The 21,440-nt window shown below is 44.1% G+C and overlaps 1 protein-coding gene across 1 annotated transcript in view; it reads left to right on the top strand.

Annotated features, from left to right (window-relative positions):
• The window catches only part of LOC119449468 (hemicentin-2-like), a 549,353-nt gene that overhangs the window by 258,639 nt on the left and 269,274 nt on the right, over window positions 1-21,440 (top strand). The window contains exons 10-13 of the mRNA XM_037712679.2: window positions 2,592-2,720; window positions 4,887-4,920; window positions 5,347-5,441; window positions 6,915-6,969. Of these exons, the coding sequence (XP_037568607.2) occupies window positions 2,592-2,720; window positions 4,887-4,920; window positions 5,347-5,441; window positions 6,915-6,934 (278 nt within the window). The 3' untranslated portion in view covers window positions 6,935-6,969. The remainder of the gene's footprint in view (window positions 1-2,591; window positions 2,721-4,886; window positions 4,921-5,346; window positions 5,442-6,914; window positions 6,970-21,440) is intronic.

The following is a 21,440-nucleotide window of genomic DNA, read 5'->3' on the forward strand; positions in this document are numbered from 1 at the left end:
TTCTTTTATGTTATCGCGCTTGCCTATAGTGGTATTAGTGACAACAGACAGTCTCGCTCGTCTCGCAAAACATGTGAAAAGCTTCATATTGCCCGTGGTATAAGTGTTCTAGCCGTTGAGTTTATTCAAGCCATGAAATTACCGTATGTCAAAACAGCTACTTTTTCGGCTTATGCGATATTGCATAAAAGAAATGTGTAAGCAACGGCATGGGACTGCAGATAAGTGGACTGCAAATTGCGCTGGCCGTCATGAGACATGATGCCTAAATCACCAAACGCATGATGCGGCCACAACCGCCTCAAAAGTTAAGCGATCGCACGAGCGCCTCTCTCTAGGCGGCTCGTGTTTAGGCGCGGTGCTCTTCGCAGAGGGAACAGACAGCAGACAGGAAGCGTCGGACGCGATGACTCACGTTCACACGTTTCCTTTATTTAGAAACCCATTGCCTTGCGTCTTATTCTGCATAGTTTATAATTTCTTACTCTTGCTAGCACAACTCTTCATGCGCCGATCAGAGCTGTAATTCGCATAAAAGCGCTCCCTCATTAGTCGGCATGGGGCGCCCGCCACCTGGGAAAGCGATCGACGTGATATCGAGACAATCGCCGATCGGAGCCATGTACCAAAACTTTTGGGAGTAAATGCCGATAAGAGTCTTTGAATACGGTCGTTTCACAAAACTCATTTTACGCAAGTAGTACCTGCGATTGGCTGCTGCCGCGGCGATCGTCTCGCAAGAGATTTTTAAGATACGTAAAACATGCTTTGCAAACACAAGCCTAAGTCTTTTTCGCTTTCTTTTCATAAACTGCGCAAGGACAATCTGTATAGCAGCACTACGACAAAGCCCACAGTTTTTGTTCTCTGTCGACGTCCTCAGAGCGACGATAAAAAGCAAATCAATAAAAAGTAATATGACCTTGATCTCATCTTCATAAACATTTTAATGAGCCTGGGTGCTATTTTCAGGGGCGAATAATTTGATCAGGAAACGAGCACATTCGAATATCTCACGTCGGCCGCGGTGAAGAGTTGTGGCTGCGTTCATGTTCTGTGTAAGCAAGGTCCGCGGTTATTAAGAGAGCAAAGGACAAGAATACACCATATGAATAATACAGTATCTTCTCAACATAGACATAATAGTGCTGAAGTAAATATTGAAAGAGATGGTCTTACAAGGTCTTTCTTAGAACGCTCTGCCATGGAACTAGTGAAATATATTATAGTTGGCAGCAGTTCTTGCATCAAATAAAAAATAAATAAAATGCAGCGGACTCCTAATCAGCATATTAGATTGGCTGCAGCGCACCAATATACGACGGTGAAAAAGAGAGAGAAACATTCTTTAATGAAAGCCGCAGAAGTTATTTCGTGATTTTTGGGTCTTTTTATGCGGATATGTCTAGATTCGTCAGCCACCTCATCTGCAAAAACGTCAACTTATGTGCGCGTTTTCGATTTGTGTTCACGGAACTGTGTGTCTCTGAGTGTTATTTTACTCTGTTCTGTGGCTTCCTTTACTTTTGTGCGAAACTGCGCAAATATTTGTGATATTTGACTGTCTCAACGTTTTCGTGCGTTTATTTTTGCTCACCCAGCCAAGAGGAGTAGCCGGTACCATTAAAGGTGCCAAGGTCGCCTTCATTTACATACGCATAAAAAAAAGCTTTGCTTAGCGGCACACCTAGCAATCTACTCCAGATGGGAACGATGAGAAATGATAAAACATCACAGACAGAAAACATTCAAGAAATTCAATTCAATGAAGCAGTTCAAGAAAACCTACGCCAGTGAAACTACATGACTCTCAAAGGCTGCAATCTTCTGCTTCTGCTCAAATATATGTGGCATCTTTTACAACAGTTTCGCCGCATAGGTTTCCTTTCCGTTATTATTATCATCTTTCTTTTTGCCTGTTTGTACGCATGTTCGTACGAGTGTGCATGTGCCAAAGGTTTTGTTTGCCTTGGGAGAACTTTAGCGCTAATGGCAGCAAGCATTTTTAAACGGAATGCCAAAGGAAACTAAGTGGTGGATGTCGAGTGAACAGTCAGCTGTTCGAAAGAGGCTTAGGAACAGACGAAGATTACAGACAGTCTGTGTTTGCGGTCACGACCCATCCTTTGCTTAGATCTCCACACCGGGATCCAACCTATACGTATGTTATCATAGATTACAATGTAACGGGAAGTTCAGCGAGTCGTCTATTCACACTGAGAGACGAAACAGAATGCAAGTTAACAGGACAAACTAGGTAATGTATCGCTTCTTCTCCATGGTTGCCCTGATGTTGCACTGCATTTGCTACCTCGCTACGATTACAGTGAACTTACTTGGCAAGCAGAGGTAGAGCCTGTACGATTTAACTATTTTCCTCGGCCTTACCATTCAGACACATGATCATTTCCTTACAGATAAATAAAGAGAGAGAAGACGAAAATAGAACTACACTAGGACAAGATTCACGCCATGACAAGTTGTCGGAATTAAACGGATTTTGTCATGGGGGCCTTTGTTGGTTGAAAGGTCGGCTAAGAACTTTGGAGAGTCCTCATGCGTGTGCAATTCCTGTCTCGTTATTTTTGCAGTTCCCACTTGGACCCTGGGATTTTCGATCCTTCACTGGCTCCTCCTCGTCCTGTTCCTTGTCCTAATTATCGTCGCCGTAGTGCTGCTGATTTGGTTCCGTCGACGAATGCAGCGCAACACTACCGAAGGTACGAACACTGCTTCAATGCTGTCAAATTCTTGCTTTCGGCGACCTCACTTCTAAATTCTCGTGACTACTTGTGAGTTGTAGAGAAGTCGGAAAAGCCAAAGTCAGCCTCCAACTGCGAATTTTTTCGCCAATAAGTAAGCATTTCGCAATTATCAAGTGTTGCGAGAGTTGTACAGAAGTAAAGATCCCGGTGTAGCATGATTTCGTGTTCGCCTCCAATATTGTTTTCAGTTGCAGCTGTTGTCATTGTCAACCGTTGCTTAATAATGTCGAAATGCTAATCGGTTTTCCAAGTATTGCTTGTCACATACATTTCCATAAATTTAAGCAAAATGTACTGAGAAGTCACGCAGCGCATAATCGCTGGCATCATTGTTTGTCTTTTTTCCCCCTTTTTTTAGGTTTAACATCTCGAAACGCTCTGCCGGCGTAGGCCGAAAGTATATAAAGCGTTGTTAAGCCCTAACATGTTATGGAACTGGCACGTGTAGTGTTTGGAAGCTGATAGTCAAACAAGCAAAATTCAAACGCGCACTTGGCCTGATAGAAAATCTTAGAGGCAACTAACGAAGCACAGCCGCGTTCTCTTTCCAGCCTTATCTATTAAGGGTCCATGATTTCATCAAAAGTCAGCTCTTCTCCCTTTTGATAAGACATCAGTCCGGCTCTTATCTATTATGAAAGGAAAGATTAAACTCACCAGTTTAATGTGAGCCCGCGAAAAATGAAATGTAAACGGTGCGCGCCAATGTCCTTAACGTTGCACAATTACGTCCTTTTGGAGCTTGCAAATATTGTATCGAAAGCGTTTCGAGCCCGTGCCGCGGCGTCTTTCTCTGCAATTGTGCTTCCGGCAAGGAACGAGGCGCAGTAATAACGCCGCATCAAAAGGACCCGGCGTGCTCAGTTCTGCGTTCGATTGTGCTCGGTGCGTGTAGCTCCGTCAAGACTCGGCGCACAATGCAGTCCCCATGCGAGGCAGCCGCCGTCGTTTAATGAGCATTCAGACGCAGCTAACCGCGCAGTCGTCTTTAAGAATTGAAGCTTGGAGAGGACGCGTTTGCTTTCGTTCGCTTGACTTTCGCCGGCGCGGTGCAAGTGCTTATGAAAACCTAACTGAGAAGCACGTGTTCTGAATAGCTTGCACGGGATATGGCGACGTTCGGGCGACAGCTGGCAAGAAACGCGCACTTAAGCCTGGCGACGCTCCGAGAACGTCTGCGAATCCGATTTTGTCCCCGACTAGTTTCTCCGTGCCGGTCTTCGGCCACTGCCTGCACCGGCACACCTGCAGTACAAGCCGCAGCCACGCGCCGGCGTTCGCCTCCGTAGCGGCGGTGGTGGCGCTATATATCGACTTCCACGCGCAAGTGTGCGCGAAGTTGAAAAAAGAAAGAAACTGTTCGTGTAAAATCGCGTCTCGCTGCGCTAAGACAAGGCTTGCGAAATTGGCGGTTTCTGCCAAGAAACTCGTGCTAGCTCGCAGCCTTTAGGCAATACTTGCGGCGAGGCAATATCGGTGCGCTTAATGTTTGTTGCCTTGCGCGAGCCATTGTTCTTTCGTCGTGCACCGCTGTGGAGATTGCGTTTTCTTCCAGATATGTCATATTATGTCGAACAAAATTATACACCTTTGTTCGGGGAGTGGAGCAAGCAGACTGCTTGCTTTGAAAAGAACGCTTAGTTTTTGTTTCGTTTTTATTGGTACATATAAAGAAAATTATGGCATTCAATTGTGGAAGCTGCTATGACAGCAAACTGCATCTCTGTCTCGGATCATAAAAATTACACGTCTTCAGTGACTTTATTTCGAGATAAAGTGATGCGTAAGCTGCCTTCTACACGCGCAACAATTCCTCTCGTCTGAGGCCCTCCTGCAGTATAGCTTGTAGAATGATACTTTTGCGTAAAGGACTAGTCACTTGAGATGAACGTCTTTATTATAGCGGAGCTCAAAGATTAGGCCACACATACGACATACTTTATTTTCGTGCCGGCCATTCTATTACTCTGCTGGCAGTTCTGCGCAGACATGAAAATTTCGATATTGTTTCTGCCACTGTTCATGCTACATTACTTTCTGAAGCAGTATTACCACTTCCTACTTTTCAGTGTAATTTAATCACTCGTTCTACTTTTCCTTTTTTTCATTTTTCTTTCACAGGAACTAACAAGACCACTACTGAAGTTCAAGAGCCGTAAGTCAATTTGGGTAGCATGCTTTTGCGAGTTAAAAGGTTAGGTTAGGTTAGGTTAAATATATACGTTTACTTTCTTTACGTTTGTAGTTTCCATGAATTTCAATGCCAGTTTTAGCTTGTGCTGTCCCCTTTATCAAAACGCCTAATGCACACAGCATTACTACAGCTCGCGTTTGAGCGTAGATCAATGCTTTGCTGCGGAGCAGCCTTGAAGCCCTTTGCAAAATGTTTCTTGCGCCTCTGAAGCAAACTCTTTCCGGACGATAGCTATTAAAAATTAGCTCATTCTAGGTCACTGTGACAATGTTTCTTAACTACCACTTGCCATGGTAACAATCTTGAGCCTATCTGTAGAGCCGCCACCGAATAGTCTAGTTGTTGTTCTTCGTGCAAGAATAATGCATTGTGGTACTGAACTTGCAGTTGGTGTGGCCAAATGGCTCAGACAGTGCCCGTGACCCGCAGCCGGAGCAGCATCATCTCCACGAAAGACGAAATTATGGTCCTGGACAAAAGAAGTACGTAGCGCTTTCGTAGAACTCTGTTGACCTTCGCTGCCGTTTTTCACGTGTCGACGGCCGGCCGAGGGAAGGGCAATCACTAATCCCTTTTTATTATACCTCACACAGCAAAAGTTGACGCCAGACGGCGACGGTAACTTTTAGATTGAGGGGGAAAGATTCGAGTGAGCGCACTTTGGATTTATTTCCTTCCTCTGTTTATATACGCGCTCGATAATGCCAGACCAAGGATCGGTGTTTGTTCCTGTTCCGCTTCGTGGCGCTGCTGTACTACCGAGTAGTTTCTTAACGCCAGCACTCTGTGCCGGTGATAGCTTCCTGTACGTGTGAGAGTCAGCTTTAGTGATCTTTCTGTTTGCCGAGCAAAATGACACGGTTTGTTCTTCTTTCGCGAGCAAAACCGCGATTTGAGGCGAAATCCGGCGCGTGTTTAGTTGTGGCAGCATTAAGCAAAGCTAGTGGGCCAAAATAAGAAGGTCTAACCTCAGAGGTTATGCATTTGCTTCCTTCAGGGACCAGATAACTGAAATTTTTGCGGCTTTTGTTTATTAATCACGAAAAAAATTACCTGTGGAAGTGGTCCACAATGTGCTCACGGGAACTCGCGCTCTGTTGTCAGCTCAAAATCTATATGTATCAGTGCCTATGGCAGACACACATAGAAGACAGCGGTTCGGAACACGGTTTTACTTTTTTTTTTCCTGCACTCTCATTTGCCCTTTCCAGTCTTGTTCTATCATGTGTCTTGCTCCGAGTGTCCGACACGGTATATCAGCGTGACAGAGAACCTTGCCGAGAGACTCGGACACTACAATTACGATGCGCGTACATCATTATCGAAATGCGGCACTCTCATACGACGCTGCGCATATATGAACACCACCACCGACTTCGCGTGATCGACACCGAGAATTGATCTCGTCAAAAGGCTCTTCCTCGTACCATGGTACATTTACAAGAGAGGTGAGACCATGAACAGGTCGCTAGAAAGAATACCTGTTGTGTATCATCTAAAGCCTCTCTCTGGCAACCTTATAGAGAAAGCTAACAGGAAACCTTATTTTCTGCACAAACTATGCCGCCTAAATGTAAAAGAGTATCTAAATGTATTAGAGTATATGCATATAAATCTTCATAACACACATACACACTCACACACAAGCACACACACACACGCGCGCGCACGCACGCACGCACGCACGCACACCGACAAATCACTTAAAGCCGCCGACAGCAGATGCCTGTTAGCCATCCCTGACATTAAAGAAGCCCATTCGGTCTTGAAAAATGGGGACTCCCTGCAATAATAGTTGAGTGAGTTTTGCCCCCATACGGTTTAAAGAACTGGACAGATTTGGGCCGTAAACTTGGAGACACACAAGGCGTAATCTTATGAATCGTTCTGTAATTCTTTGCGGCTGTGTTACAAGGGCTAACCACTTATATTTTCACATCTTCTCTTTCTTCTAGAAGACACAGTGGACGTATGATTATGATGCCGTGCTTCGTGAAGTCATGGTGGCAGGTACGAACAGCATTCTTTCTTGTTCCCTTCATAATTATTATTTTCTCTTTTTTGTTGAAAGTAACAGAGGGAGATTGAGAAGCCCTACAGTGGTGATGGCTACTCCATTTTACAAAGCAGGAATAAATAATAACATAAAAAGGCGTGGAGAGAACTAGAGGAAAATGGGGGCGGAATGCAAAAACGATCGTCTACCATGCATTGGGTGCCCGTTGAAGAACCCCAAGTGGTCAAAATTAGTCCGGAACGCCCCAATCCGATGTGCCTCATAACTAGATCGCGATAATGACACGTAAAACCCCAGAATTTATCTTAATTCATAAAGATCTAAGGAGAGTAAAGGAAGTCTCGATGAAGTCCGACGCGTACAGAAGCCTATAGTATACATATGACAGGCGAGAGCAGGCTACGTTATACACAGTCAGTCACAAAGCTAAAAATGGATGTGAGGTTCCAATGTGGTCCGATATGTAAAAGCCTACAGATGAGATAATACCCCTATACAAATATAAAATGTGAAGGTGGTCTGTGGCTATACGCAACGTATACCCAGTCCTGCGCGCCTTGTCCGGATCACTTTAAGTGCAATACATTGCTTAAAACAAATCAGTGCAGCACCTAGTACCTGTATGCCAATGTCCCCCCCCCCCCCCCAAAAAAAAAAAAAAAAAAAAAAAAACGTTCATTTATGTTCACTGCTATCCACTCTGCTGCTTTACATTACAATGGGGGGTCATATGGCTTATGAGTGATAAATGCCGATGCGGATTTGTGAATTTCTCGCTCCATATGCCATCTGTGCGTAGCTTGCATGAGGCACGAGAGGGGCAGATGGGGAATGTCCTCATTATCGTGGCCACGGAAGCAAGCCTTGGATGAGACAGGTTTGATACGGCACAGGAAATATTTTATGCATGCTGCACCAAGGCGCAGTCGATGCATTAGTGTTTCGGCACTCCTTGATGGCTAGAGGTGCGTAGTGTGTTTAAGACAAGGGTACACTTCATGAAGGATCGATTCTTTTGTACGTCCCGTCAAGTAGGTGAACGTACGCCAGGAGCATGTGTATTGCTTAGGTTAGTTAAGTCGTCTTAGCTATCTTCGTGATTTTTTTTTCCGGCAGTACCCGTTTCTTCTCGTCTTGCATCATTTTATGTTTACTACTGCTATATGAAAAGGAGTAGGTGTCACCATTAAAACAAAAATTAAAAGAAACCTTTGGCTGGTTGGTGCATAATGGTGTGTGGGTAAGCAGCGAAACGGCGCGACACAATTAGAGCGACAGAACTAAGCGTTGAATAATAGCCATTTATTTTATTGCCCGAAAAAGGCAAATACGCTCAGCGTAGATTCTCTTAAAAACAAGAAAATTAAAAGCTAAACCATGACATGCTGCAGTTCGCGTTTGAATGTTACAGGTAGGATATCTCGTTTTGAAATAATGATACTGACTGTGCCCTTACGTGTGTCTCCTGGTGCATGGAAAATGTATAGTTTCATATATTTCACGTGCCCTCGTATTGCATGTGTATCTCTTGAGATACAGTAGAGTGATCTAAAAGTGAACACCGGAACTTTTGACAACATGCTCCCAACTGGATGGCCAAAGTTTCTTCTATTCCCGAGTACGCATGTTCCCGTAGCCTGCCATTATTATTATTAACCAAGTAAAGATATACAAACACCAAAAGAGGAAAGAAAATGGGTTAGCATTTTTTTTTCCGAAAAGGGATACCATGCCCACCTGCTTGCAGAGCAAAGAGAGAGAAAAAAAAGAGCTTGTCATTGAGACATTGGAATTCACACTGACAAGGCTCAATACTAGGAATCTGTACTCCGCAACAAACGTCCTTTAGACTGCACTCTCAGAACGAATATACATTGACGTTCCACTGAAGCACGGCTGCTTTTGGCGAGCCATTAGAATATGCGTCAAGCTTTTTCTGCGCAGTACCATTGGTTTTAACGAAAGAACAGTGCTCTCCTTGGGAAGGCTGCTTGGCAAGGAAAAAGCTCGCAGAATTTCTACCAACGCAATAAGAGCGTGGATCTATCTTCTCTTATTTGCCAAGAAAAAATGTAGATAAGAAAAAAAGAAAGAAAAAAAAAGCAATCCCGTTAGACAGACTTTGTTGCACGTGATCAGCGGTTATTCAAGGAGCCAAGCGGGCTTGTTAATAAGAGTTCAGCAAACATCTCGACGAATAGTGTTGCTTTTATATAACTACAGCGTTTAGCATGCACCGGCGCGCCGCCAGTGCAATCTTGGAGGCCATGGGGATTGCACGCGCGCTAGTAAATGGCGCAGCGTGTCCACAGGGAAGCTCGAGGCAAACTAGTCTTGTATACCGGCTACATCGTACGCGGCTCTTACATGACGCGTTTCGGTGGTGGCAATGCGAGGTGTCGCTGCATTGTTTGGACGCTAATTGCAGTAATGTCGACAGTCATCGCGAGATGGGTTCTGCCGGAATTTTTCTGTGCTTGTTCTAATGAATCTCATTTATTTTTACGTGCATGATAAGGGAACACCTTGGCAACGCCGCACTTCTTTTGTTTGCAGTTATAATAATTTGTTAGACAGATACACGGTCTTGTATTGCACTAAGGGAGTAGTGAGGTCTACGTTTATGCAAATTAAACCACTCACTGTTTTATCACAAGGATAAGCGGCTCAAAATGACCATTTCAAACATATGTGGGAGCTCAAATACGGATAGCGCAGATGTTTCTAGGCTCTTTAGCAGACATACCATGGACCGAATATTATGGACACAAAGCACATAATTAACTCAAATTCATTTAGGTTATAAATTTTTGCGCTTTTGCAGTATACGCTTACATTGAAAACTTGAAGACAATCGTACCCGAAGGCAAGTTGATCGTGTTTGATTTTTTTTTCTACAAGAATTGTCTGCAAATGCACCTGTCCCAAATTTACTGTTAAGTGTTGTTAATTTCACCCTATGAGGCTGTAGGCGCAAAGGCGCACCACAGAGTCATGCAGCTCGTCTAGCACTACGTGCCAGTCTGATAACGAGCCGGAGCTCTTAAAGAAGCCGGAGCAGATAACAAACAAGCTGATAACAGTTTAGCTGTCACTCTCGCTATGCGAAAACAAGACAAGATTGCCCGACGGCTTGCGTTACTCCAGGGAGCGTCTGAGGTTCTCGCCTCATAATGCAAGTTGATCGCACTTAAGGTCAAATTCTGATATGAATGCGTCGCAAGGCGAGCTTTGCAAAAAGAAACTCAAACAAAATTAACTGGCCGTAGGATACGACTGGCTTTCTATTTATAATACAGCAGTACAAGCGGTAGGCACAATGTTGAAAATTTAATTGCACAGTGTACCCGTTAAGGAGTGGCCTGCATATGTGCCAAATGTGGCCTGTATCTGTGCAGGCCACTTTTGCGCTGCTTGCATAGCGTGTTGAATAAATTTAGTGAAACGGCATTATATAATTATTATGTATCTGACTCGATAACAGTGTCGATAATAGTGCCATCAATAACAATACGAGGCCCTAGAAGATATCTTGGTCGGTATAATGTAAGGATTCATTTTGCTCGAATCTATTTCTTATCATACGCCGCTCACGGCCGATCATGTGTGGGTGGAGCGCGGCTCGAACCACTGACGAAGCGCGGCAAGGAATAGCATTAGAATAAGGTTGTTACATTATCCCGGCCCTGAATCACTGCATGCCGCATCTCCTCTCGCGGCATCTAGCGCGCTGGACAGTGCGTGAAACGTCAACAAACGTGACGCTCGGCAAGTAAGCCGTCACCGTACTACTTGCCACTTTCTTTTATTTTTTAGCCGATGCGCCTGTGAACGTCTCCTTTCCTATCGCGCAAGGAAACAAGCCAACGGGGGCTTTCATTGTCAGTTAGGCAACAGAAGGCAGTCTGACGCAGCATACATGGCGGAGAAGTGTGCATAAACGAAACACTGGACAGGGCACACAAAGAGTGGTTCGCGGCTTCTTAAGGAGAGTGCAGTGTTCCTGGTCCTTACGCTCCGAGACGTGCCGCGCACTTCGGAAAGCCGCGACACTTAACGCGCCACTGTGCGAACTTGCGCCATTTGCCGCTCGACCGTCGCAACAAACGCACGCCGCAAGCACTTCACGTGTATACGCGCTACTAGTCCCTCGACTCGTTAACAAGGGCAATTGACGCAACTCGACAGAGTTACGACGTTCGTGACTCCAGTAGAAAAGCGGTCGTACTTTCACTGCGCACTCGGCGGCCGGAGAAAGTGCGGAACACGTAGACGTTGTGGATGGTGACTGGGGCCGCCAATTCTTCGTTCCCTGAGCACGCCATGGACCATGCACGCAGCCATGCAGTCACTCGCATAATGTTTCTGAAACCGCTTGCAGACGGTGAGAGAATCCTTGCGTGGATTCATTTATTTCGGCTCCATTTTTTTTATATTAACAAGCATCCACTGTTAGGGTGATGAATATTATAAAGTGGGGAACAGAATGTAGGGGTCAACATGGATGTGCGACAGAATTATGCTGACTACAGCCGGCGAATGCGTTGGACGGCAGGAAAGAGCTAACTTTGCGATAGAAACCCTAGAAATTACTTATGCATCACCCACCAGCTAGGCTGCATGAGCGTACTGCCTGCTTCCGAAACACGAACACAGACGCTGGTATACTCTGCGAATCTCTGATGCGCACGCTGCGAACTATGCATAAACTGCCAAACACGGAAGTGGTGCAACAGCTTGGTGCTTAACGAGTCTGGCTCCAAACTGCACATGCAGTAGTGGCATGACCTAGATGCACAGTGGAGGCTGTGGGCAAACTTTTGTGTTTCTGTCCCATAAGGTGAGGCTTGGGGGCATGTGGTGTGCATGAAGACGACACAACTATACGACGGTGGTGCGTATGATGCCTATTTCCGTTAAATCGATGCCTCACCGGCACTGCATTTGTCAACTACGACGCCCTCTCTCGGAGAGCACTGTGTGTGCATTCGACGTCACGCGATATTTCATGGCGTACACTACACCATCGTGGGGCCATTGAATACGTCGCACCCGATGCATGTAGCTTTGGGAGCATTCGGTAAGTTCTACCCGGCAGCAGGGCCTTCGAACGTTCGGCTGATCCTGCGTAACAGACAACGACCGACTTCTCCTCTCAAGTGCACTCTTTATTTTAGTTTACATCAGTTCCCAATGTGATGTCAAAAAATACTTTGCCATAGACATTCTCGCGGTGGAATAATATGCTTCCTTTAATTTCGTTTTTATTGCTACTGGCAGCAACTTCGACAAGCTTAACTATATACCAAAGCCCAAGTCTCGGTACCCGAATTTTGTCTATTCAACTTCTTCGACAGAGCCGTGTGGGAGTCTTGCATTGCTGTTCTCAGAAGGCATTCCTTCTTACTTGAAAAATATACCGTATACACTCGTGTAAGGGCCGCACTTTTTTTCCGCGATTTTGATGGGGTGCGGCCCTTCCACGGAAGTGTGAAATTTTTGTTCAATTTTCGATCTACGTATGGAAAAACCTCTTCAATCGTGCCATGTATACCTAACGATGGGATATCTGGCGTCTAGCTTCGGACATCCTCGCTAGATGTCTTCATTGGTATCGCTGCTCGGGCTCGGCTCGTCGCCGCTGCTCGTGTCATCCGCACGTTCATGTATCCAATCGTCCTCAGAGCCGTCCATGGCATTGGAAATCCCGGTGACCTTAAAACTCTTTACAATGATGTCCGTGGACACCGCACGCCACGCGTTCAAAATCCCGCGAAATGCGCCGTACGCGAGACGCGACGACGCTGCCGTTTGCTGGCGAGATTTTTTTTTTTTCAAAATTTGGACTGCCAAGTTGGGGGGAGTGGCCCTTACACGAGCGCGGCCCTTAGTCGATTGTATACGGTACCCTAAAGCCAATGCAGGCCCCTCCTCCTTCCTTTTTCTGCCGCTCGGCGGCATTTGTCGTAGATTGGTGAGAAAAAGAAAACGTCCTCATCATATCAGGGTGTTTGCAACGTCGTTCGTGGCATATAAGGCAACAAGCTACTCAATTTGGAATGTCAATTAGTGAATAAGTACCAAATCAGCTCAATGTGTTTTTATTCTTCCCTTTTCTACATTTATTCTTGTTCTATTCTCTCTCTCTCTCTGTTTGCGAGAATCGATAGGAAAACAAGTACCGCCTCTGTATACGCGGCGATGACGATGAAACCTGCCCTATAGACACTAATAAACCTATATAAGTCAATTTATAAATGGTTTAGACACGCTATTATGGATCAGAACTCTATCTCTTCGCGGACTCCGTGAACGGATCCGCTGGATGTCACCTCCAGCGCATAATTACCGCTTTCTGTGATCCGTGAAAGGGGAGCAGCTATATGGACTTTACATGAAAGCGCATACTGGATCCATGTCATTTTCTCCTCGAATGGACAGTCTGTAACATTTATTTAATAGTTAATATTTCTAATATTTACGTAACTCTATCGCAAAAATTACGGCGAGAATCGCTATCTGGCTGCAGCTGGAATTTGCACCGTGCTATAGTGGTCTGACGCTTAAGTGCTGCCCTGCATGAGTAAAAGTAAACAGACCACGGATTCCGTGATCAAGCTGATTTTCATATACGACGTAGCTTGAAATCCGGCACTGCGGTCGAAACTTGACATCGTGAACTTTCCAGCGCACTTGTTAATTTCAGTTTATGCGACTTGATAACGAATAAGTTCGGTTTATTTCGCCAAGCTTGTGGTTCATATAGATTTCCCTCAAGATTGTACATGTCGCAAAAAATGAAAAATAAATCTGAGGCTTTACGTGACAAGATCTTGACCTTATAATGCCTTAGTGGAGAACTCGGGATTAATTTCGACCACCTGGGGTTCTTTTTTGTATTTGGCCCCCATTGAAAAGCATGCGCCCGCCACGTCCGGGTTCGAACCCGTGGCCTCGTGCTCATCAGCGCAACATCGTAGCCACTGGGCTGCCGCGGCGGGCTGTACATGTCACATTGTTGTATTGCTGGATGGGGTAAAGGTGTCGGAGATAAATACGTACACGACTCAAAAGCAATAACTTGCGTCTGCGTTTTTTTATGCCTTAAGCTAAAGAAATTATGCTGAACAAAAACAAAACACTCGCCGTCGTGCAGCATCGCCGAAACATCAAAGCGTGAAATCTTGATAAGTACCAGAAGTTGCGGAGCCAGCGAAGTGACGCAAGTGATAAAAGAGCTCGGAGTAGTGCTTTATTCTACAGAATACACATCTTTTTTTCGAGTGCTTGTGCTAAAGACAATACTTCTGGCGAAAAACCTGTTTGTGGGAGCTTGAACGCGGCCAAGTCAATAGCCAATTTATTTGAGAAAGCGATGCTGTTTGACGCCAGTGCGCTGACGTGCGCAAGCAATGCTGGATTTCGAAATGGCTCATTCTTTCCTATTTTGCGCCACGGCAGTGTCCGTGATATTGCACATAAGGATTGCAATCGCGGTTTCAGTGGCGTGATTTCAAAATGGAGCATTTACGCCTGTAAGTCTTATGTTCGAGCTACTTTTACACTTCGGAACAAAGTAATGAAAAGTGCTGATGTTTCACAAAAAACTACTCCAATGTTGAGGGTGGTCTTTAAGTCTGAAAAATGGGGAGGCCCGTCTTTCTTTCCTCTACAAAGCTAATTACTGTTGAATTAATCTTGTGATGAGCTCATCGGCATGGGCAGGAATTTTTTCCCCTCCCTTTTTATACAATGGCATAAAGAAGTAAAAATACGTAGACAGCAAGTCCCTTGAATGGGATCTATATTTATTGTTTTTGTAACGCGTTCGTGACCAAATTAAAGATAGAACCATAGTTTCAGGGCATGTTTTTTGTTCTAATACTGCAGTCTATTGGTGTAGTTGACAGAATTGTTCATATATTCAGTGTAGGATGTCAATCAGACACTGTAAATGTTGTTGGACCAAGTTGAGAACTCTTCTTCTTTCTGGGGTTTTACGTGCCAAAACCAGTTGTGATTATGAGGCACACCATAGTGGAGGGTTCCGGATTAATTTTGAACACCTGGGGTTCTTTAACGTGCATTACAACGCCAGCACACAGGTGTTTTTGCATTTTACCTCCATCGAAATGCGGCCGCCGCGGCTGGGATTCGATCCAGCGACCTCGTGTTCAGCAGCGCAACGCCTTAGCTGACTGAGCCACCCCGACGGGTAGTTGAGAACTCCTATCAGCCGCAAATTCATTTATTCATTCATTCATTCATTTATAAATACTGCAGTCTGTAAACGCTATGGCAGGAGCGGGGCGGTACAGGAATAAAGCAAACATGATGAAAGACACTAAAACACCTGCACAGTATATACTAACTACAAGGTGAAAAAGATAACGATAACATACAAGGCTTGTTAAAATCAGAAAAGCACTCTGAAAAAATGAAACACTACCCAATGCACATTGGAAAATCCTGTAAAGGAAGTGACCGAGCTTCACCAGGCAAGCAGTTCCTGAGTTGAATGGTTCGCTAGGAGAAAAAAAGAAAAAAAAAAGAACTGTACTTAAATAAACCAGAGATGGGGTTAAAATGTGAAATAATAAATTTTTTGGCTCTTTCTTGCTACTAACATCCTTGCATGTGAAATGTAGTTATTTGGTAAAGTGTAGTGGTTTGAGCTAACCAAGATGAACTAAGCTTCTACTCGGCGCCGTTCGGAATTTGGGGTTTGTCCTAATGAAGCTAGGTGGGAAGAAGGCGAGAAGTTCTGGTCATAACGGTAAATAATAAAACGAATATTTGTTTTGGACTGATCCTACTTTGCTAACGTCGGACGTTGTGTAAGAATTCTATATCGTAGAACAATAATCTAATATATATCTTATCAGGTTTTTATATGTTAAGGCCTCCACCTGTGTGGTGGAGATACTCGAAAATTACGCTGCAAGTAAAAAAAGTTTCTTGAAGGCCTTGTTACATGTAAGTTGTATGTTTTTATACCAGGACTTACTAATGAAATGAAGACTGATGTACAAATACTCCGCTAGGTTCTGCAAAGAAGTAGTTACATGACAATAGTGAAACAGAGAAGGAGAGGATCTTTTTTCCTATGGACGTAACAACCACTTTAATAAAGTTTATGTTCATTTGCCACTTTTCACACCATCTGCAAAACCTCTAAAAAAGAATTGTTAAGAATATTGTGGCCATCAGGCGATGTCATTGTGTTATATAAAACACAGTCGTAAGCATATAGACGCATCATTGTAGAAACTGTGACAGGCAGGTCATTTCCATACAACAAGAAAAGAAGAGGCCCGAGAACCAAATCTTGCGGTACACCTGCTGACACATGTGCTACTGTAGAGTTCGAAAGCAAACAGAGCTAAAAGCGGCACTAAAGAGAAGGACAGCAAGACGTTTAGTCCCGTTCTTAGCACCGTTTGCTTTCGAAGTCGTTTGCTTTCGAAGTAGAACTAGCTCACCAACGCGCGTTGTTACTATAGAATTGAATGAGTTGAAGCAAACATATTAGGTGCGGTTCGAAAAAGAGCTATATTTATCCAGTTAACGGGTTTAGGGTTGTCTAGTGTTAGTCTGAGTTTGTGAAAAAACTTCAAGTGTGCGACAGTACCAAATGCTTTGCAAAAATCAATGAATATTGCATCAATCTGATTACTTATGTCAAGGGTGTCGTGATATCAAGGGAGAATTCTGTTAGCTGGTGGATAGTACTATATTCATGGCGGAAACCATGCTGAGTATCAAACATAATATGACTAGATTCTAGAAATTCTATAATATGCTTATGGATAATACGGTCTAATAGCTTACATGAATGCGGTGTAAGATCATCATCATCATCAGCCTATAATTATGTCCACTGGAGGACGAAGGTTCTCCCTGCAATCTTCAATTACCCTTGTCTTGCGCTAGCAGATTCAAACTTGCGCCTGCAAATTTCCTAACTTCATCATCCCATCTGGTTTTCTGCCGTCCTCGACTGTGCTTCCTTTCTCTTGGTACCCATTCTGTAACTCTAATGGTCCACCGTTTAACCATCCTACGCATTACATGGGTTGCCCAGCTCCACTTTTTCCGCTTAATGTCAACTAGAATATCGGCTATCCCTCTTTTTTCTCTGAAGCACACCACACTCTTCCTGTCTCTTAACGTTAGGCCTAACATTTTTCGTTCCATCGCTCTTTGTGCGGTCCTTAACTGGTTCTCGAGCTTCTTTGTTAACCTCCATGTTTCTGCCCCATATGTTAGCACCGGTATAATGCAATAATTGTGCACTTTTCTTTTCAACTACAGTGGTAAGCTTCCAGTCAGGATTTGGCAATGCCTGCCGTATGCACTCCAACCGAATTTTATTCTTAAATTCTTTCTGTAAATTTTCTTTTCATGATCAGGGTCCCCTGTGAGTAATTGACCTAGATAAACGTACTGCTTTACAGGCTCTAGAGGCTGACCGTCGATTCTGAATTGTTGTTCTCTTGCCAGACTATTGAACATTATCTTTGTCTTCTGCATAATAATCTTCAACCCCACTCGTATACTTTCTCGGTTAAGGTCCTCGATCATTTGTCGTAATTCGTCTCCATTGTTGCTGAACAGGACAATGTCATCTGCAAACAGAAAGTTGCTGAGATATTCGCCGTTGATCCTCACTCCTAAGCCTTCCCAGTCTAAGAACCTGAATACTCCGTCTAAGCATGCAGTCAATAGCATTGGAGAGATTGTGTCTCCTTGCCTGACCCCTTTCTTGATAAGTAACTTTCTACTTTTTTTTTGTTTAGAACCAAGGTTGCTGTGCAATCTTTGTAGATATTTGCCAAGATATTCACGTATGCCTCCGGTACTCCTTGATTACACAATGCCTCTATGACGGCTGATATCTCTACTGAATCGAATGCCTTTTCATAATCTATGAAAGCCGTATAGAGAGGTTCATTGTACTGCGCAGATTTCTCGATTACCTGATTGATGACATGGATGTGATCCATCGCAGAATATCCCTTCCTGAAGCTAGCCTGTTCGCCTTGTTGACTGAAGTCGAGTGTTGTCCTGATTCTATTGGAAATTATCTTGGTGAATATTTTATACAATAATGAAAGCAAGCTAATGGGCCTATAATTATAGGTATACCTTTAGTAATTATATGCACACCTTTAGTAAGCCATAACCGTGGCTTCAGGAAAGCGTACTCGTCTCGCACCCCGGAGGCCCGAGTTCGATTCCCACCCAGACTGCAATGTACCAAAACTCATTTTTAAAGCCACGAATTTACTTTGCTTACAGTAACCTCCCTGAGAAATGTGACATCAATCCCAACATTCATTGCGGCGTCGGGTATTTTTCGCCACGGCGCAGTTTCGCCACGGCGCAGGTCTATAATGAAATAAAGATCGCCTGCTTTCCAGGTTTATGTAAGTGGAGGACCACGCTATTTTCTATGCAGTTGATAATGACTTCTGAAATATAGCGATGAGGTATTGGCTGGTTCAGAGAGACTGCAAAAAATAAATGCAGTGATAATGCTGTCAGCGCTAGAGCACTATTTAGAATATAAGTGTAGGATTAAGTTTAGTATACACCTTCGCAGAGGAAACAATATAATTATTTGAAGAATGTGTGTCACTACCTGAACTGGAACAAGTAACTTGAAGGTTATTTTACCCAATACAGCTTGAAAATTCTCGTTAAGAACGTTATAAATAGTTTTTGGGTCACTAATTGTTTCAGATTTAGTTAAACGTGCATTAGTAGTGAGCCCATTAGGTAAAATTAGATGACTGGAAAATTCAAGGGTTGGTACCACGTAAGCCTGGTGGCGTAACCTGGAAGTAAAAGGAAGCTGGCATTGTCTTTTTCTGGAGAAGTTCCTCTTTCGTTGAATGAAACTAGTAATCGCTGAGAATCACAATTATGGGGCGTTATAACGTAAAATTATTACAGACTTTTCTATTCCTATTCGGCAATCAGCCCTCCACGATTGGTCAAAAAATTTTCAGGCCACCCCCACTTCGCCTATCTGTCACGCAACGTCACAAAACCGCGATAGCTCCCCGATTGATATGGCGTGCACACATTGATTGCGCAGGATTAGACCGAACAAAAAAATAATTATTTCTGATTCGAACGCATTTTCGCCATTAGCCCTCTGCTATTCGTAAAAAGGTCTCGGGTTGCGCCCACTTCGCCTGTCTGTCACGCAACGTCACAAAACCGTGAAAACTCACCGCGTCAAAGTGACGTGTAGGCGTTAAAGATGCATTAATATGGCGAACAAAAATGAACATTTTTTTTTTCGGAATAGCCGTAGATTCCCCCTTCTGAAAGGAGTAGACGATGGCTGCCCGCCAATCGCTGCGGCACTGCCTACTCGCACCTGCCGGAGTGCATGGATTTATTTGCATATAATAAAACTTCTTGCGAGGCAATATAACGTGATCGAGCTCTTTCCGCACGATCTCTTCTTTGCTGAAGATCCGTTTTAGCGGAATTCTTAACCTTGCGTTGCACACTGCCACGATTTTCGACCAGCCCGCGCAAGCTAAGTAAGGAGAAGCTGACCAATCGCAGACGCCGGCACCACCCTCCTCACCTGGTTATCTATTTTCACTGCGATGGCTCGGCCCCATCGAAACCCTCTCCACCTGAGCGTGTTCGCCTCTTGCCAGCCAATTAGATAAGAAATACACCTCAATGTAGGCAATGTTATTCGTTTCGAAAGCAAACAAATGTGACCTCCTATAAATGACGAGAGCGTTTGATCTTGGGCTGCTCACACAAAGCTGCGGGTCACCACCCGATACTTGCGTCGGTGGTTACGTAAATTTCACGTCAGGAGATTGGAATAAAAACAGATTGGAATAGTTCTACGTTATAGGGTCCATGCTTCGAGCGCCGTAACCTGCTGAGACACCTTTGTCAATGAAATGTTTTTCCGGTTATCTAAAAAACATTTTCTATTTTTTCGTTTTTTAGAGATATGAAAGCTTCAATATCATTTTAATAACATACTCAAAATAACTCAGAAATGTATTTTTTCGCAAGAAGACAAGGATGGCAGATCAACTCATGGTATTAAATGGGCAGTCAACTACAGTTTTCCTTGCCTAGTCAAAGCTGACCGATGAAAAGAAAAAAAAAAGTGAATGGGCAATAGGTGACACCCCTTCAAGCTCAATGGAACAAACGTGCGAGCTACGATTTTGCGAGGCATATAGAAGGTTGCAGGTTGCATTCATGTCCGTTGCCTCAAAAGAAATAGCCCACGACAATTATCTTATTTCTTCTTGTTTTGTTTTTTTCTTTTTGAAGTGCTCAGTCGCAGTCGGATATGGTTTGTCTGGCTTTTTATTGAGCGCCATATCTCCTGCGACAGCGCTGCCATTTCGCGTTAACTTGTGCTTTAAATAGATCCTTCGTCGACGTCGCTTGGTACCCTTCACGGTGGTTCAGCGACTATGGCGCTCTGAAAAAAAGCTCGTGGGTTTGATTCCCTTCTGTGTTCCGATGAAGGCGGTGGTAAAAATTCTCGCGTATCCGAACACTGCTTGCACGTTAAGGTATCCCAGATGGTCAAAGTTAAACCTTAGCCCTCCAGTATGACAGATGGAAAGAAGCATTTACTTCCTCGACTCAATCTCTTAAACCTCAACAATGAAACAATCAATCAGTCAATCATGTCACTTGGTCGTGTATTATTTTCAAAATTGATGTCTTGCCCGTCGAGGAACACAAGTCTGCCATCAGGGAAGCTTTGTCCTGTTCTTTGGACACATTTCACTGTCGCTGTTCACAGCAAAGTACGCATCATTCGCAACAACATATACTCCATCATTACATTAAAGGGCCTAACGTAGAGTCAACATCTGAGATGTGAAGCTCGATGTCATGGGTTTCAGCATACAGGTCATTGCGTAATTTTCACCAAATTCTTTGAAAGTTGAAGCATTTCTGGCATAGGAAAGAATGAGCCATTTCGAAATCCAGCATTGCTTGCGCACATCAGCGCATTGGCCTCAAACAAGATCGCTTTCTCAAATAAATTGGCTATTAACTTGGCCGCGTTCAAGGCAAAGAGAACTTGCAAACGAAAAGCTTTGTGAATTAGGCTCAATTATCCGCAAAAAAAGATACTAAATGCAGAACAACTTTTACTTAACAATGCTTGTCGATGCATCAACGCGCTGTAAGTCTGATGGCACTCGAATCTTAGCAGCTGCGACCCTAGGAAAAGCTATGGTAGTGTAATCCGGAAGGATTGCATTACTGCAGTGCATGGACCACACATAGTATCATTCACTGCGTTAGCAGGCGGTAGCTTCGCAACTTTGTCATCTCAACCTGCACGAACACCAGGCAACCATGCATTCATGTGCTAGAGGTAACAACAGTTTGTTCAGAACATCGTGAAAAATATGCGGGCTAAGTTGTTCGCGCGCTCTCGCAACGT

This window comes from Dermacentor silvarum, chromosome 1, assembly GCF_013339745.2.
Source record: "Dermacentor silvarum isolate Dsil-2018 chromosome 1, BIME_Dsil_1.4, whole genome shotgun sequence".
NCBI lineage: Eukaryota > Metazoa > Arthropoda > Arachnida > Ixodida > Ixodidae > Dermacentor > Dermacentor silvarum.